Source organism: Aythya fuligula, chromosome 8 (genome assembly GCF_009819795.1).
Source record: "Aythya fuligula isolate bAytFul2 chromosome 8, bAytFul2.pri, whole genome shotgun sequence".
Taxonomy (NCBI): domain Eukaryota; kingdom Metazoa; phylum Chordata; class Aves; order Anseriformes; family Anatidae; genus Aythya; species Aythya fuligula.
In genome coordinates this window covers 14,557,816-14,577,664 of record NC_045566.1, presented here as the reverse complement: position 1 = coordinate 14,577,664, position 19,849 = coordinate 14,557,816, and the positions used below count along the sequence as shown (strand labels likewise).

Genomic DNA, 19,849 nt, shown 5'->3' with positions numbered 1-19,849 from the left:
CACAACGGGCTGCTCTCTGCGCCTTGCCTCTTCTCCCATCCACAACAAACAGACCCAAAGTTTCCAACTGGAAAGCGTGCCAGGAAGTTAACTTTCTGCAAATAACGCCCGCCGCTCTTTCCCCCACCGACCGGATCGCCTCTGCACCACTTAGACACCGTGCCAGGGCGGCGAGGGGAACCGAGCGGGAAGCCCACTGAGGGCGGCGAGTGCCCACCCGTGCCTTTGTCTGCCATTTTACGGCGGCTCGGGAGAAGAGAGGGCCACGGGCGGGCGGTGAGGAGAGAAGAGGAGAGGAGCGGAGCACGCAGGGCACGGCCGCAGCCCCGGGCCGACCCCCCCGGCGGATGAGCGGGGCCGCGGCGCTGCCTCCCGGCGGCGGGCTGCCACCTGCCCGCGGCTCCCCCGCCGGTGCCAGCCACCTGCCGCGGGACAGCCGGGCGGCACGGCTCGGCACGGCTCGGCACGGCTCGGCTCCCGGGGCGGGGCGGGGCGGGGGCCGGGCCGGGGGCTCGCTGGGCGCCTCCGCCGCTAGGCCGCGGGGCCTGCGGGCGGCGCGGGGCGGGCGGGCAGGGCCCGGCCCCTCCTCGGGGCGGCGGGGCCGGGCGGCGGGGCCGGGCGGCGGCAGCGGCCCCCCCTCACTCACCGCTCTCGATCTCGTTGCCCTTCTTGGCGGTGGCTGCGTTCCCCATGGCCGAGCCGGGGCGGCGACGGCGGAGGAGGGAGAGGGAGGGAAGGGGAGGGGGGAAGCGGGACGGATGCCGGGCGGGCGGCGGCGAGGCGGCGGCGGGCGGGCCCGGGGCTCGTGTGGCGGCGCGGCCTGCGGCTGGCTCCCGGCGGCCCCGGCCCCGCGCTGGCTCCCTGTGGCTCCGGCCGCCGCGGAGGAGGAGACGAGCGCTCTGCCCCCCTCCCCCACGCCGACACCCGGCGGAAATGACGACCGGGGCGGCGCCTCCGCCCTGCTGCGCCGCGCGGCGGGCGGCCGGGGGCGCGCGGCACGCGGGGACCCGGCGCCGGCAGCACCGGGGCCAGGACCGGCGCTGCCCTCTTCCCCCCCCCCATCCCGCCCCGACCGCCCGGCGGCCCGAGGGAGCGGCACCGGGCACCGCAGGGCACCGCGGGCGGCCGCCTGCCCCCGGCCCCACTCGGCCCCGCCTCGCCCAAGGTGACCCCGCGGCCGCCCCCGGTGCGGTTACGGGGCTCGGCGTCGCACCCCCGGCAGCGTTGCGAAAGGGAGCGGGCTGCCGGGGAGGAGTTGTTGTTTTTTTGGCTTCTCCCTTTTGCCGCCACTCGTGGCAGAAATAGCTCCGGCTACGCTTTTTCGAATGGTATTGTGACTTTCGAGTCGGTGATAGCTCTCTAAATAGATGTATTGGAGCGTTTCTGCGGTGGAAGGAAATGCTTATCAAAAGGAAGGCTCTAGCTTGTTGTGCCTTGCAGTGGTGAGAGCAGAGAGCCGACGTGGTAATCCTGTGGCTCACAAGCCGCGTGTAGTTACTAGGGCAATTTAGGCGATACCGAGCCCCTTCTGGCAGCGTTCCTGCCCCAGGGCTACAGGCTGCCCCCACTGTGCTGGCGGCAGCAGTCCCAGCTACCATCTTTCTATCAACATTCCCTCTTGACACCCTGGGCCACCTCCCTGCACCCCACACCTCCTCTCTCAGCCTAACACTGAATGACCTTACCCTTTGCAGGACAGTGCTTGACATGCACACACCAGTGTGCAATCAAACCAAACCAGGTACCTCTGGAAACCAATGTCAGGTGTCCTGAGGCTGTACAGTACATTTATGTACACTACATAAACACCAGACAGATCAAGCCAGCACGGAGCTCTGCCTTGACAGGTACAAGCTGCCTGGACTACCTGGTTGCAAGGTTCCGGGAACACTTATCTGAATTATCCTGATGTTTTGTACATTGAAGACCCACCAATGAACCCTTCAGTTAAGGGATTTTCTCCTACATTTTCACCTTTTCATTTTCATTATCCTGATCTGTGTGATGCTGCTTGCTTCACGTGAGTATCTGTGTTTTTATGATTAAAGAAGCAGTCTCTGAGGAAGCTGGGTCTTTATTGGTTTGAAGAACAGAAACAAAACAAACACAGTGAGGAAATAACCTGCAAACCATTGGGGGCAGTGATGCCACTACTGTTGAGGAGGACTGTCACATTTTGCCACAGCTGGAATCTCTTAATTCTTTAGGCACCTCACCTAGAGGTTCAGGGAGGTCCTGGTAATTCATTCTGGCAGGGAAGAGCAAGTAGATTGCAATGGCCAGATCTGCACGACCAAAAGTTAGGTTTGGGAAAAGAAAAAGGTACTTTTGCAATCAACCATCATGATCACTCAGACAATGACAAAAAATCCAAACCAAAACAAAACGTGAGGCACTGTTAACATTTAGATAGATGAGCGTCCGATGATATTGTCACAGATAAAGATGTTACCCCGGTTTTAAACATTTTCCCCACTCCAGCCATCATAATTTTCATCACAGACAGATTGAATCTGAGTCAGCTGATTTTCATCCAGGTGCTGACAGGCATTTTGATATCCTTGAGAAGACAGCAGCAGCACTGCTAACAAATGAGATATGCTGCAGCATCTTTAACATATTCTTGGCATTAGAGCTCATCCCTCCACTAGCAAATTATGCTGCATAGGCTCCATATGTGAGGATCCACCAAGGTCCAATAGCCATTATTACCCTCTGGGATTTGCTGGACAAGGATTGGCTGGTCAGAGCACATCTTTCAGCAAAATCCTATATAGGCACACAGAGCACGCATATATACATGCGGCAATGCATTATGCTAGTTCTCAAATAAGCACATGCCCGGAATACACATGCAGCACTGATACATTTGCATAAATGTTTACACCCAAGCACTCTCATAATCAAAAACATAACATATAACACATCAACAGTGCTGTGAAACATTAAATGAACCACTTCCACGATCTCAGTATTACGTGTCTAAATGAAGATATACAGACTCAGAGCTGGACATTCTCATTCACTCTGCATACACAACTGATGCTATCTTAATAGGTTAGTATTAATGAATTAATTGCACAACTTATCAATGTTTTGTTGTAGTATATTATACATGAGTATATATAGTTAGCATTCAAAGCATTGACTCTAATTCTAGCCCTTAGCCCTAATTCTCAGTCTGCCTTACTTAACTTCCTTATATAAAATCCTTTGACACCGAAGTGCCTCATGTCACCGCTCACACAGGAGTAATCTCTTCTTTAAGTTTCTTTCAACACAATTGGTTAAACAATGAAATCATGCAAATATGAAAAATGCTCTGTTCATACGTTAGAATTACTCAGTAATGGCACAATCTAAAAATTTTAGATTTCATTTGTTTTGCTGATTTGTGTAAGATTAAAAAAAAAAAAAAAAAAAAAAAAAGCTATGCTGCAAGAAGTTCAGCCCAGCAGTTTTAGAGCTATACACATTTAATGATGTAGTTTCAGTGACTCACAGTGGGTTTTAATCCATTTTTCTACATATTCGTTGGGTACTATTGATTAGGAATATCCTACGAAGACCAATCTTTTTCCCTGATAAAGCCTAAAGCTCTGTAGAAGATGTATAGTTCCCTAATGAAACTTGGAAATTCAACTCTACGTAAACTCAGAACTAAAAATGAGAGGGTCATTTCAGGACAGGGAAGATGAATTTCTGGTAGATAGGAGGCTCTCACATGTGCTTTTAATGGAAATCACTTTTTCATACAGTAATTACTTCTGGAGCCACATTTCATTTTACTCAGTAATCACACCAATTTCTAGATGAGATAGCAGCATTGCTGCAGCAACTACAACAGTTGATTTCAATACGGATTTGAAACAAATCACTACATTTAAAGCATTACACACCTTAACTTGTTTCCCTTGCATGTAAGGTGGGCCTGCATTGCAAGGGATTGGCATATGGAGTCTGATAGCTTTGTACATTCATACTGGTAATTCTTACTCTGAGGATATGGGCTCTGCTCAAGTAATGGATATGCACCTGCCTATGTTGGTATTCTCTTGATGTGGCTTTAGGATTGCAGCAGTACTTGTAAATTGCATGGTTTGAACACTCGTCTTTGACCACTTTTCCCTAAATCCCACATTCCTGCATCTCTGAATGCCACTGCCAGCTTCCTTCTCTACTCCTAAACAGACCGATATATTTGGCATTTAACTCTTTGTTTTCCTTTCATGTTGTTCCAGACTACTGGCACGTTCCCTGCTGCCAGCTAGCCCAGTGTGGGATGTTTTTCTAGCAGGTTGTTGAAGTGTCAAGAAGCATGTGTATCTCTTGGTGAATACAGAAGCTATTTTCCAAATTTTACAGCTCCTGAACCAGAAACAGGAATATTCATTGCTGCAGCATAATTTCAGATGTGCCAAGAAAATATCAACTATGTCATGTAGATATGCTAGGGGAAAGGATGAAAGCTCAAGTAATTGAGCTTTTCTTCTCACAGAGAAGACCAAAAGAAAGGTCTTACACTGTGTTTCTACAATATCTGAAATTACCAGCCCCTGAATCCAAATGAAACCAGAGCAACTTGGTACAACAACTTGCTCTATCAAATGCCCTGAAAAATGCTCATTGATGCACTCTGTGAATCCAGGAGGAATCTGGAGCCTCAGGAAAGCATACTACCCACGTGTGACAGTTGCAATTTTGTAAGACATTTTAGTTCAAAGTGGGAGGCTTTTTAATTAAGAATAACTTGAGGTTCCTTCAGTGTGATTAGGTACACTTAAAGGAAGATGCTCCAAAGGAATTTTACACTTGCAGTCAACACTTTTCCACTTCCATCCTTCCCTTCTTGATGCTAGACATTTCCCAGGATAGCCACTGGTCAGAGAAATTATTTAAACACAGAAGCAAAGGGTTTATATATTTTCTTACTGCTTTTAGCTATACCTATTTCACAACAAACCTCTCAAAAGTCATAAAGTTGCAAGGTGGTGATTTATTTCCTTTTCCCTGGTGTTTTAAATATAGATTAAAAAAGGTAAGTTTGAGCTGTGCTTCTGCCTTCCTTTAGTATCGCCTCTTGACAAGATACCATTTGTCAATTTTACTATGGATAGTAGATATATTCATTCATTGGAGGTACTAGGTGCTGTCTTGTGATCAATGTCCTACTGATTAGACATGTTTTTTTGCAGAGATAAATTACAGACGTCCTTAATGGGTAAGTCCATCTGCTCAGTTTTTGCCCTTTATCTTATATGATCATTTGGGAGAAGAGGCGTAGTCTCTCACTATCAGTCAAACAACACTTCTTTCAGTTGCGTATTACTGTTCTGCAGATTCTTCCATGTTTGTAGAAGACACTGCCTGCACATTTGTGATTCAGAATGAATTACTAATAACTGTTAAGGAAAATTCACTGAGTGACTTCTATAACTGACTGTGTTCCTTTCGTGTATCCTGCTGCCATCAGGCTCATTTTAAAATTTTCCTTATCCACATCAAGAGAAGTCCTTCACTTTTCTACACAGGTGTCCAAACATTTTGAATCCATGATAGATTGCCTAGCCAAGAAAAGCAAGATAGTAAAAACAAAATCTTGATTTGTTTCACTCTGAACAGTTGATTGTGTACAAAATATAAGAGTAGAGAAGAACACCGAAGAAATTAATCGCATGCCTTGTTCTTGCACTTTAAGTAGTTCAGCAACATATTTGGTTTGTAGTACACGAACTATAGAAAGAACAAAACTTAAATAAAAATGAATGGTATAGTTGTCTAACATAGTTCCAGTCTAGTCACAAAGTTTGAATAACTTTGAGTACACAATGAGTATTTCTATTCAAAATGTGTAGGTGTTTAATAAACTATATACTAAAACATTTTCAGTGCACTTGAATCTTCATTATTTGCATGCTTACTGTAATTTAGAGGTGATCAATATTATACTAATGTTTGTTCTTACTGTATATTGAGACTCTGTATCACTTTTCTTTTGCAGAATAAAAAAAAAAAAAAAAAAAACAAAAATAGTAGTGTTATTAAATTTCTCTTTTAGGCCTTTTCTATGGAGATCTCCAAGTTAATTACACTTGTTAATTTAAAGTACACTAAGCTACATTGAATGCCTCTGTACATATTTTTATTCAGAATTAAAAATGACCTTAATTCAATTTAGTTTAACTTACTTTAGAAGTGAAATAGGCTACCTTAAATGAAGGTCACTTTAATCCTAACTAAAAGAGTTCACACAAAGAGTTTGTGAGGCTTGACTACTGCATCCAAAAATATTAATTTAGATTATTTCACAGTATTACCACACAGAGAATCCCCCATTCTAGTTTACAAGCTTATTTTTCACTTTCTAAGAGGTATTCTGATAATTTTGTTTAGATGACAGAAGGGAAAATACATTAGAATCATGCCCAAATGGAGTGGATGTCAAGAAAAAAATAGTATTGCTAAATACTAGAGCACAAGAAAACTATTTATTTATTTATTTATTTAGAATATATCTCTTACCTGCTTTTCCTTTTCTTCTTGATGTCCTGTCATCACACAGTGATGTCATGCTGTGTCATCTCTTGGTATGAAGACTTATAACAAAAAACACCAGTTTTTGAGCTTGTTATCAGCACTTGATTTCTTTTAACTGCTAAAATGAGTTAGAAGGAAAAAATTCTGGTCAGAACTCTAGTACAGATATCTTTGTGTATTGTATACCAAAGACATTGACTTCAGTCTGATCATAGTTATATGATGTAAGAAGAGTCTTCTAAAAGAGAGCTTCTTTTACTTAGCATTACAGAAGCAGACTTAAAAAATTATTTGTATTCATCTCACAAACAGTGTCACCTAATTAACAAAAAAATACATAAGCATGGCTTTTAAGATATGCTTTCACCTTCAGAGCTTACATAGCTAAGTAGAAATTTGAATAGAGTCAGTGCAGACAGTAGCATTAATAGAACATAAAGCAAAATATATTCAAAGTATACTTTACTGAAATGCTCCTGATAAGTAGAAAGCCCAAAATAAATTCTTCTGTAGTCCAGTGTGTTCAGTGATTACTCTGGAGCCAAGGTGCTCTAAAGAGATCCTCTTTATTTCACGATACAGTTTCAAATGCTTCTGTTTGACAGAGCATATATGTCTGCAGAACTTCTAAGACTAGAAAAATGATGCCTCTTTCAAAATACTAAACAATTCCTAGCATCACATATACCTTTCCCAACAAGTTTAATAACAACTCTTAAACAATTTGAATATCACACAGAATTCCTTATGCTTATAAACAAAGTATTATCAATATCATTAACGTTTAGCTGACCTTAGAGATATTCATATCATGGCTTATATCTGCTTGAAATATCAGTGATACTTCTGCTGGAGGCAGAAAATTCACATTTTCATTAAGTGCTAGGTCCCAAAATTTGATCTTTCAAACCTTTTTTTTTTTTTTTGCTTCCAACCAAGTGATTATTTTTTTTTTTTTTCCAAGCAAAAAATGAGTCTTTGTCCTTTCTTTCATCTCTTTTGGTATTTAGAAAGTGTTTATGTTTTCTGTTTGCTTTTTTTTTTTTTTTTTTTCCAAAGATGCGATATATAAGATACAAAAACACCAACTTTGCTGCTCAGCAAATGCTAGTCCGACTTCAAAGTTTCACTAGCATTTGTGTTGATTTGCATCATATATTCTTACTGGATCGTATTCACTCCTTGCTGACAGCAGCTTCCAGTATCCCATTCACTTTAAATAGAGATGGGATCACTCAGCTTTATTTATATTTTTGTAGCTATTCACATCCCAGTTCTTTTCAAATGTTACTGTTACCAGCTCTCTAGGTGTGTGGGTTTTGTTACTATTTCTCCATGAGATTGTTGGAAATAACAACTGGCTTCTTTTGTATATACTCTGCAAATCTTGTTACTGCTTTAGTATCATAACATCATTGCAAACAACCCAATAAACTAGGAATAATAACAATTAGTAGTGACATAACTAAATCCAAGCTTCACTGTATTCTACTCAAGTGCCTGTCCTGTAACTTGTGTCCCACAGTCATATATCACTACTGGGTAAAGAAGTATAGCTAAGAAGCTTTTTTAATGCAGAATCAGCTCTTCAGCTGTAATATATTTAGTAGTGCTCTCTCAGAATAGAAAACCTGTGTAGGATAGTTCTCCTGGTTTATTATTTCTACCTAGAAGCAGATTTTTAAACAGAATCAATACATTTTCTGGGGAAACACAAACCCTGAATTTTACCTGTTTATCTTTCTCCAAGCAGTTGATTTTCTCAGAGGGTTATAACACAGGTCCTAGAAATAATGGGATATGTATTACATTCAATTAGATGTGCATAACTACTATTTGCTCTCATGGTTACATAATACTGTTGTTTCTTTTGGACACACCATCTTCTGCAAACGTCCGTAGTTCATATGAGAATGATCATCTCAGCCAGAGGTGTTAACAACATGCAGTTTGCTCATGGTTTACCATCCTGGTGCTTGAAGAGTCTGTCAAATTAATACATGCTTTTGCTTAACTTTCAGCTTCTCCTATTTGCTTAATTTGCGTTGTTATTCCTTGTTTATGATTTCAAGCTCTGCATACTTTTTAAAATCTACCATCTTTGTCTTACAATATTTTGAGCCCTTGGTCACATCTAAGGTGCAGTCCAATGCTTTATTCAAGTACCATTTCCTTGGCACATTCTAAATTGCCTCATCTGGGGGTCTACTTCTCCCAGCAATCTACTACTGTACTATTCCCTCTCCACTTTATTGCAAACCAGGAGCTAATTAGCTTTATAGAACTGGAAGGTTTTCTTAAATATAAAAATCTTCAGTAGTTCTTACCCTAAAACAGGCTAATGCCATGCTTATTATAATACCTGTAACAGACAAAAATATACTGAGCTAAAATTTGTCACCCCAAATGTATAAACTACAAAATACTTTCAAACCTTCAGGTTCAAATATGTAACTTTCATATGCTTTCATTATTATTATTATTATTATTTATAATATAATACTCCTCGTTTTTGTAACAGTTCTGTGACTATTCTGTTTTGCCTGGATTGCTGAAAACTGCTAAATATGCCAAATGCATCAGCACTTGCTATTTTCAGAAGGAAAACCTTCTGGTTGACTTGCTTTTAAATAACACCTAGTGCTTCCAGATGTACATTGGAGTGTTCTTTTATTCTTTTCCAGTAGTTTCTGGTATTTCCAGAATTTGAGTCTTTAAATGCTCTGATTTCTTCAATGTCTTTCATTTCTTGTTACTGCCAGTGCCATAAATGAGGAGTTATTCTAGGTTCAGATGATTACAGACATTCGTTGATCATGTGTGTCCATAGTGCCTTTTCCTCACACTTATAAGACAGAAATCTAAAACTCTAAAGGAACATTTACACCAGTAACCTTTCATCATGAAAAATTATAAAGAAAATTACAGTATTGCATTTATAGGTGTGAATCAATTGAAAAGACTCATGCAATAAACAAACAGTAAAAGACACTTTCCATCTTAAAAAAAAAAAAACAACAAAAACACTACCACCACCAACAACAAAAAACACAAACAACAAAAACAAGCCAAGAAACAAACTTAGAAATTATTGAAGATCTATTTTTTGTTTGTATTTCTCCTTCTAGCTTTGTCAGACAAGTATCTATAGTGTTAGCCAAGAAGAACTTAATCCTCAACAACATAAAGTGGCTATTCCAAGTGGCTGTAATGCAAATACTGATGTAAAAGCTTTTCCTTCCCAACTCTAGAACCTAAGATGTCATTGGCAGAATGTGGTTTGATATCAAATGTTCTGTACTTTCGATAGTTGCATGACCAATCCTGCAAGAGAATGTTTTCAAGCACGTTCTTTTAATCTCAGAGATCTTTGACTTCTACTCACATTTAATCCAAGACAGATTTACAGATTTTCTTCAAACTCAATTTAGCATCTAAAATGTTGAACTCATTTTGTAATAATAGTTGACATAAATATGTTGCTTCTGGTGAAATGGTGAAACTTTTTTAAAATCCATGTTAAAAGATTATAAACATGAAATACAGGTTTTTCACAGGAATGTGAAAGGTTGTTTTTGTTTGTTTGTTTTTTGTTTGCTTGTTTGTTTGTTTGTTTTTGCACAAAGGGCAGATCTATTCCAAAGGAATATATGAATCAATAAATGTCTACATATAGAAATTAACTTACAGCACTGGAAACCAAAGAAATGCTTGAACTACTTTTAAATAATTTCTGGCAAAGACAATTGAGGCCTAATAGAGAATGTATAACCATACAGATACCTGACCCTGTTAGGGATAATGTTGACACTTATTTATGTTATGGCCAGATGCAATATTTTAACTTGGGGTGATGCAATTTTGTGTGGGTTACTTAAAACAGATACCTTTGAATATCCTCTCTATCTTTCCACAGAGATCTAAGAAGTGTCCTTTTCCTAATGCTAAAGACTTCAAGAGCTTTTAAAGAAGCCTTTAAATATGCTAATGCATCTTATCACTCTACCTTTATTCCTTTTTTATCCCTTTTTGTCTCCCTTCCTCTCCTTTCCCATTCCATTCAGTTTACTTACTTTTTTCCACTCTGTTGTACTGCAAATTTACTTACAAAGTAGTTATTTTTTAATAGTTGAAAGCTAATGAAATTCAGCATCACACTTGGATGATGGTTAGCACCCCTGCTTCGTCCAAATAACAGGGACATTAGATCTCGTTTTCACTGATAGATTTGAACATAAATATGCATGCATGTCTAAATGAGTTGGGGCCCTACCTGGTCATTATTAAAAAGGCAAACCACAGTTGAGATTTCTAATCCCTTAAGTGCACACACACAGAGGCAAAGACCATAAAAGCCTTTGTTGAAGATAGAAGTATTTTTCCTTAAAGTCTAAAACGAAACCCTACTTCATACTCAAAAGAAGCTTTGTCATCAGTGGCATCAGGATATTATCTGTAGTGCTTGGCCTGGGTTATTCTATTTTTGCAGCTGTTCCTTCTTATAAAGCATCTTATAGAAAATACTTTGCTTACATGCTGCCATAACATTCCACCAATGTATTGCAGGAAAAGGAGCATAACTAGCCATATTTGTTCCATCAAGGTTCCATAGGACAGAATCTGATTGGGTAAAAAAGTCATTAACAATGGTTCTCCTAGGTAAGTAATTTATTCCTATAATTTCTTAGGTACGTTAATTATGATAAATACAGGTTACTTCATCCTTCATTTAAAAGTACTTGCTTAATGGAAGATAGGGGAGGGATATTTCTTTTCTAATCTGCTACCTGTTTGAAGGGGGAGCTAAATGTTTTAAATAATGATCCTTTTACATACAAATAATACAATCAGTGCCAATACTTATCAGTTATGCAGTGCTTTTTCATACATAAGTCTGAGGATGAGACAGACAAATGATGTCAAGGGCTTCTGGAAGTTCCTGTGCTGTTAGAGTGTGGCAGTCCCCTGGCTGCTGGGATTTCTAGGGAGGGGAGGAGAGAAAGGCTGGAGGAAGTATGGGGAAAGCAGCAGAACCCCTTGTGAAGGGCATCTTAACCCTGCTCCAAGAAAGGATAACATTGTAACCATAGTAAAGGAATAAAATAGTGCAGAACAGAAGAGGTTTTGAAAACAGTAAAGGGAGAGAGTAAAGAAGCCAGAAGAATTACAGCACACACATGCAGAAAAAACAGAGAACACAAAACAGGTAAAATTGTTACAGAGAAGAACTTTTAGAACTTGCCTCATTCAACAGGAAAACATACTACATTCTTTTAAGACACGAAATTGCAGGGGAGACAGTATGTTCAGCTTGGGAAGAAAGAGTGCTGCTTATGTCTGGGAGAACCTGTGCTTTTGTTACGATCTCAGCAACGTGTGAGCAGTCCAGGTTTGTCCTTGGCTGTGTGGCTGTTCTGCGCACAGAGCTTTCTAGTCACTTTCCAACAGTTCCAGGTAAAATAAATTGCAGACCTTTGGTCTGAACAAACTATTTTAATGTATGTTTGGACATTCAAAATGATGTCTTAACTTTGAGTAGGGCCTTCATTTTCTGTCCTAGTTGATACAACAAGTCATAACCACTTAATGAAATCACTATTGCTTCTTGGACAAATCAGTCCTCCAATTTCATGGGATTTTTCCTATAAAATAAGGAAATTTAAACTACATTAATATTACCTATTGTATTCATAGAATGGTTCAGGTTGGAAGGGACCTTAAAGATCATCCAGTTCCAACCTCTCTGCCATGGGCAGGGAAAAAAAATCACAGAAGTATGTTCTCCCATCTGAACCAAACCCAAACTTTGTCATGATTATGTAAAGTATGGTTGTAGCAGTCTTGCTGCTTTTCTACAGAAAGCAGTTGTGAATGAATTCAAATATGCTTCTACATCAGGCTGGGCATTTCTGCATAAGCAGGGCACTCTGAAGTTCGTTGTCTTTCTGTGATTTGGATACTACAGCACAAACAGGATAGGCCCCTTTAAATGTCTCTGGTTCATCTGGTTGCTTAGGAAAACCCCTGTAAACATCAGAAAAAAAAAAAAGCTGGGGACCTTGAGGAAAAAAATAGGTCATTTTGGAACAGCCAAACTCTGTATCTGTACCTGTATGAAGAGATAGTCTCTGCAGAAACATATTGCACACTTCTCTTGGAACATTTTATACTTCTACAGTCTGTACTTGTTTTATTTTCTGATATATAGCAAAAATATTTTCTGACAGCTTTCCTTCTCATTTTCTACATTGCTTGTAATATATATAAGTATTAAATCAGTAAATATGTGTATAATGAAATGAGATTATAACAAAGAAAACTAACTATACAGAAATGACAACTCTGCTTATCATTTTAATTTGACAGTGTGGTTTTATTTTTAAGGTAGCAGCTTTAGAAAAGTGAAGAGCATGTCAGAAAGCTAATTAAAAATAGTTCTGGGAAAATTAAAGAGTTACTCTTTCCAATATTGCTATATCTAATAAATAGATGGATTAAGTATTAGCTAGATGGTAGGTATTTCAAAGCTTACTCTTACTGATAGGAATTTATGCTGTTTCAACCTTACACACAGTTCCATAAAGTTAAATAAAACCAGCTTGACAATTGTGTCCCTGATATTTTGGAACTCAAGTGTTTTTTTGTTTGTTTGTTGTTTTTTTTCCCCCTTCAGATAACACTTTAGAAGTGAGATTAAAGGTTTTTCTAGCTTGTGTCCTCTCCTGGCCATATTTCACTACAAAGAGTTGCTTCAGAAAATGATTAGTATTACTGCTCTACAGTATTACACTTCTATTCTGAATTTAAAGTGTAGTATTCTTTCAATATATGTACCCCTGTCATTGTTGTCTGTGAGGGATAGATAGACAAGTGAGCTTGAACATTAATATACATGAACAGCACATTAATTTTGAACTCTATATTATGCCTGTAATTAAGAAAGAAATCTCCACTTACTTCTTGTGAATGTTGTAGCTCTCTAACTTGTACTTAGTATAAAAATACACCCCAAACTAGCTTATGGAAAATCCATGACAGTGTCATTATCTCATGTATAAAGCCTATGTTTTTGTGGTTAGATAACAAAGAGTCTTCAGGAATAAAGTTACTAAGGTAACTGAGCCTCACAAATGAAATATTAAATAAGAGTTTTTGATTAAATCCTGGGAATGTTGCTCTTCTTTTCATTTTTCTGAGAGAGAAGAAGGAAATTAAAGAATTTCTTGTTCAAGTAATTCAAGTTCATATTGTCTTAAGTTTCTGGCAGTCTTTAAATGAGGACAAAATAAGAGGAAAATATGAGTGAGAAAGAAAGAGCAAAACAATTTAAATCTCCCACAATTGTCAGAGCTTTGAATAGTAAAAATCTTATCAAGTTTCCATCGTCCTGCTAATTTTGGTGTGCTTTTTATAAAGCAAAGTTATCCTGAGTCAACATTTCTCTTCCACCTACTTTATTGCAATAGACATTTAGTCTGCTATAGAAGTAGGATGGGACATGGAGAGTAGCAAACCCACAGTCTGCCACCACCTGCTTCAAGTTATCAGCTGAAAGAATCTTTCCTTTTTAAGTAGAAACACAGTCCTTTAAAGGAATTAGGACTGCTATTAAGTTGTCTTTTTTTACATTCAAATCCTATTCATTTTAAAAAAATAAAGCATTTTTCATAATGATGCAAGTTCCCCCCCCCCCCCAAGAAAATCCACATTAAACACAATAAAATGATTTCATAGCATACTGTTCCACAAGTCCTCAGTTTATTGTATAACCTCTGTTAATAAATCATTTTAGTGAGTATTTTACAGTAAAGGTAAATTCAAAGCTTCTAAAAGTAATAGGACAAAACCAAGTAAACATTGTTCAGCTTATAGAAAATATTACCTATGCCTACGCATCCTTGCTCTCCTATGAGTTGATCCCTACGCTGTTTACCTTCCTAGAACCAGAAGTTTTCATTACAAAGAGCAAGTAAAATTCAATGGAAAAGATTAAGCAAACAATATTGTATTGTTATATAGTGAGATTCCCTCCGTTCAACAGATCAAATTAAGTTTCACATACCCATCCATACAAACATAGATTAAACTCATATAAGACATAAAAAACAAAAACACATTACAAAAGGTAACATAAAATAAAAAATTTTATACACAGAGCTTCAAAGGAAAAATACCCCCCATATCCCTCTTATTATGAAAAACTATTATATCAGGCTACAGAAGGCACTAATAAACCTTAGTGGCTCTGATCAGCCCCACCTGGAGGCTCCCCCACACCCTTCAGAGCTCTATTTAAGTTCTGCCCTGAGCCCTCACCTCCTTTGGCTTGACTTTTTATTAGCTTGGCTTTGTACTTGTCTCATCACCATGATATTGTCCCATGATATGGGCTCTTGATTGGTTCTAGTTGCTGTCCCAGGTCTGTTGTGCTTACCTTGCTAAGGTAATGTAAAATAGGGTCCGGAGGTTCTTGTTCTGCAGCAGGGGATCTCTCTTAGCTTGTGTTCCCATAATGAGCAGTCATACTCTTGCTGCCCCATAGTATGTTGTATTTCTGTAATATAAATTTAAACTTTAAGCTTATGTAACTTACAGAAGATTTAGAGTGCTGCCCACAGCACAGATGCAGTGAGTGCTTTCACTCAGTGCTGTTTCTTGCATGCAGAGCTGTCCCATGTAAACAGATAATGGTTCTATTTTATTTTCTTTGTAGCACAAATTTAGTGCTGGTAGGGCTTTACCACATCTTGCTAAAGAGGGTGCTATGTTTCTATTCTTAACTATTCTTATAAATGTAGATTGTTAGACCTTGACCCCAGTACACAACCTTCTAGTTTTTCTCCAAAAATACTTTGCTGCTTTTATTACCTCTATGTCCTCTGCTGCTAATTTGAATGGGTGAGAGGCAGTGCATGATGAGTCCAAGGAGCCCACCTGGCCAGGCTAAGAGGTATTCGAGGAAACCAAATTGCAGTGCAGAAGTATCTGAGCTTCTGACCCTGTGCATAAATAAGCTCTGCCAAATCAGAGTTCAGTATGTGTAGTTTAGATGGCTTTGCATTGTGCAGCACAGTGCACCTTGTGGTATGGACATTAGAAAAAAATTTTCACTGTTCATGAAACTTCTCCATCTTACTACACTAGGTAAGGTAGTATTGATTCTGTTGTCACTTCACTATGCTGCTTTCTTTTAAAACTAGTAAGAAAATGACTTTGAGTACAGAAATGCTTTATCCCCTCTTCCATGTGCTGCATGGCTACAGACACAACTAATGCGCTCTTTAGTGAGAGGACAATAGTATTTATATAGGTGAAGAAAACATATACTAGTAAATGTTTAAAAGGATTCTATAGTTCTGTCTTGGTCTTTAGAAGATGCTTGTTACCGTTGAAAAATTTTACAGCTGGGGAAAGCATTTTGCTTTTATTTAACAACCCCAAAACTGATCTATTCATGCAGCTAGAAACTGCTTTGAGGTACAATGGTAGACCCATGAAAAGAGGTCTTTGTATCATCCAGGATTTCCAAAATCTTAACTTCAGAGGATTTTTTATTTGTGTGGAAACAGTGAATCCCGACCATACTGCTTAAGTAATGGTTTATTCCCAATGTCCAACTGAGAAGGATAAGCTGCTCACACATCTACTTGGGCCTGCAGGCCAGCAGTAACATAGACAGCCTATGATAGTATTGTATGATCTTATCCTAGTTTGTGAATATTTATGGAAACTATCTCCTGGATTACCACATCAGCTTAGTTGACCAACAGATATGATTTCTCATTTTCTTTCAATATACCTCATTTTGTTTTACAACTTCCACGCAGTGGAAATTTTTTACTGGTTGATGGCTGTTCAGTATAAAGAAATGTCTTTCCAAACTGCTTAAGTTCCGAGACTCCCTTTTTCTTAGGGCAGACAACAGATGGGAATTTGACAAGATTACTTGAAAAAGTACCTCCAAGCTTTGATTACTAAACAGATAAAGACACCCTGAAATAATATTTTGCATGGCTAAAAATAAAGAGCTCATGTCTTAAAGCCATTCAAAACCATGCCTGAACTGAAGGGGCCCCATTAAGTTTGTGTAATTGACTGCAGTCTGCAGATGCCCTTGGTACTATGGTATCTGCTTACATCAGTACTGAATTTCACCCAGAGCATGTCTGGAGTGATGAGGACTATAAAAAGTTATTGTATGAAATACTGTGTTATGTCAATATTATACTGCTACAGCTTGTAAAGTTGCCTTGATCTGTATAATAAAAGATGTTTACAGTGGCAATGAACTCAATCAGACACATGGCACATGTTCGGTGATGTATGGTTTAAAAAGCTGTCTTGCTGGGCATTTGATTTCTAGGAGATAATCCCAGGCAGCACTCTGAAGATTAGAGCAATGGGAGATAAGAAGCTGTGATGGGCTGGCAGTGTCTGCCTGAACACCATGCCCTATTAGCAGGTGTTGGTGCTGCTGGGAAATTGTTGTGTGGATTTTAACACAAAGCAGATGGCTTATCTAAAAGAAATGGGTGCTGCTCTTCAAAGCCAAGAATATGAATGGGCTGAAGAGTCTTGTAGACAGAATCCTAAGGCAATATAAAGTGTAGGATGAGAGCTTGAGCTGAACCTTCTTTTTTGATCGATAATGCTTTTTGAAGTCAGACTCCAGGACAGAGGAGAGTTTTGACTGAGCAGACTGTTTGGATATAGTTTTATAGCAAGCTAGAAAATGCACCTGTTCAGAAAAGCATAATTAACTACTTAATGTATTCAGAGAGGAATGTTGTGCAAACAGAAGAAAACACTTGGAGTTATAAAATTTCTTATACATCCACATGCTGATTTGTTTCAAAGCTATTGGACTTCATGATTGTTATCTCATATGGTTTGAAACTCTGGCTTTCTGGTATTCCACAGCACAAACAACTGCACAAAGATAAAACCTGGTCCAACTGCAGAGGCAAAATGCAGTGTCAAGTTTTTGGGACCGTATCAGATTGTGCATCCCACTGCACCTCCATAAGGTGATGATTGAGTGGATAGGAGAAATGTGTTCATTTCAAAGCCTACTTTGTCGCTATTCAAACATGAGTAGTTTTTGAAGTACTTTATCCCCTGTGTAATTCGAAGAAATATTTACTGACTTTGACATGGCTTACAAATATTCAGCATTACAGTGCAGATAATTATTCAGGGAGTAAGTTACCAGTAACCAGAAAGGCAAAATAGGAATGGTGTTCAAATAGTCTTCTCCTAAAAAATAGGACTGGTCTGATTGCCTCACTCATTCCTCTACTGTAACACTTTAAGGCCATAAAAGTACCCACTATTCCTGTGTGTAATTGTAGAAAAATAATTTTAATAGAAATAGGTAGATTTCTGATAGCACATTCATTCCTGGTCTCTAGGTTTTTTCTGTCTTTATCTGCTTCTTTGTGAAATTCATCAGATGATCTTCATGCCCTAAAAGATATTTCTTTCTGTTAGTTCTGTTTACAACAATCATCTAGGCACATGTTATCTTGAGGGCATCAATGTTCAGACTGGCTCAATATTCAAACTAAAACTCAATTTAATGTTCCTAATCAAGCATCTGTGTATTTAATACCCAGTTGCAATTTCTTACTAAATTGTTAGTTCTAACACTTTAACTTGGAGGTAGTGAGTACCACTTACTTTGAGTTATTCAAAATGCAGATCACATTAAAAAAAAATCTGATCTGCTTCTGGGAAACAACAGCTAAAAGCACCTTTTGGAAGAGATTAATGCCTGTTCCTTCTCAGTAATGAAGATGAGAAAAAGCATTTGTGTGGTCAGACTCCAGCCTTTGCTGGGAGCTGTGTCACAGACTGTGATTTCCCAGCTAAGACCAGCATCCATTTGTAGCAGTCATCCTCGGCAGAGCAGAAGCATTAGCTGTACCTTGGAAGTGAGGCTGCCGGAAAATGTCTCCTGGGAGCAGAGCAGGGAGGGGGCACGGTGATATTTTCAGGCTCTAATTTTGCTTGGGAAGTATAAACCAACAGCTGGGTACAATCTCTCATCAGAACCTGCTTACGTAACATGTTTCAGCTCAGCATGGGGGCACGCCTCAGGCTTGGGTTTAGGGTACAGAATGGGGACATACAGCTAAAAACAAATACAGGATCTAATGCAGGCCCACAGCAAGCTCTGACCTGGAGATTACATGCAATGCATGTCAACCTTTTAAATCATTTTATCTGCAGTTGATGGTGTAAGTCCAAATGACTCCAACAGGAAGAAAATCAGACCTTTCCCTACAAGCATCCTGTAGCACAGCTGTGAGAAAAATGAAAAATGCTTACGTGGGGACAGACCTGGATCACATTGCCTCTGCTTTGGCATGTGATTTTTCATTAACGTTTAGGTCTGTTCCTATGAACACTAACCTACATAAACTAGCACATGAACTTCAACGAAACTACGAATTTGTGGACAAAAATTATACCTCTGCTTCTATTTTTTGACAAGCGTAACCAAGGTTTGAGCAGTAAAGAAATGGTAATTTCTGCATATCTGTAAAAACCACAATGTAAACTGTAAGGAAAACCAATTAAAAATGCCCGTGAAGTATGGATTTCTTGATTCACGAGCTATGCATCTGTACTGCACAGGAAAAGTCTCCCATCTCTTTTGTATCCCCTGAAGGATTCCTCGTGTTGCTTTCTGTCCTTAGCAGCCAGCCTGGTGTTTGCAAGACCCCCCAGCCTGTTCCTGTTATGCTAGCAGCTTACCTTGCAGGGTGTTAAAGCAGGAGGAAAAAAAAAAATACTGCTGACAGACTCACAAGTACATTTTCAACCAACTTTATGTGCTCCACATTATTTTATCAGGTTTCAAATTGTCATCTTTCTTCGTTGCTGGGCATTAAAAATATTAAAAATCTTTATTTGATGAGTGTTTCTTCTTTTTGTTTTCTAATTTTTTCCTGAACCATTTATGTCATTAGGTCACGCGCCTTATGCTAGGATGCAAAACATTGTAGAAAAAGCCTGAAAGGGCTCTCTCGGAGTTGCCTACAGAACGCAGAGGTTAAAACACTGGTTGTAAAACCAAACGGGAAGGGGAAAAATAAAAAATAATTAAAAAGGAAAACTGGCGGAAATCAGCATAGATCCAGGAATTGCAGCGGCGGCCCGAGCTGGCGCCCGCGGTACCGTCAGCACCCGGAGCCTCCTTCAACGCCCCCCGGCCCCGGGGCAGGGCTCGGGAGCACCCCAGCTGCCGGGTCCGGCCCCGGGGAGGGCCGAAGCGGGCGGTGAGGGCGGCTCTGGTGGCAGGGGCGGC

General features: G+C 39.8%; 1 protein-coding gene and 1 long non-coding RNA gene across 3 annotated transcripts in view; both read right to left on the bottom strand.

Moving 5' to 3' along the window:
* PRKACB (protein kinase cAMP-activated catalytic subunit beta) overlaps window positions 1-772 on the bottom strand; it is a 68,857-nt gene extending 68,085 nt beyond the window's left edge. For both annotated transcript variants that reach the window (XM_032191987.1, XM_032191988.1), the window contains exon 1: window positions 647-772. In XM_032191987.1, coding sequence (XP_032047878.1) covers window positions 647-692 — 46 coding nt within the window. In that variant the 5' untranslated portion in view covers window positions 693-772. The remainder of the gene's footprint in view (window positions 1-646) is intronic.
* Window positions 773-2,058: 1,286 nt separating this feature from the next.
* Window positions 2,059-19,700, bottom strand: LOC116492147. The gene is made up of 5 exons (XR_004253555.1): window positions 19,297-19,700; window positions 14,972-15,091; window positions 8,269-8,321; window positions 6,523-6,655; window positions 2,059-2,285 (listed from the first exon to the last, which is right to left on the bottom strand). It is a non-coding gene; the product is annotated as an uncharacterized LOC116492147 (long non-coding RNA).
* Between the last annotated feature and the right edge of the window lie 149 nt (window positions 19,701-19,849).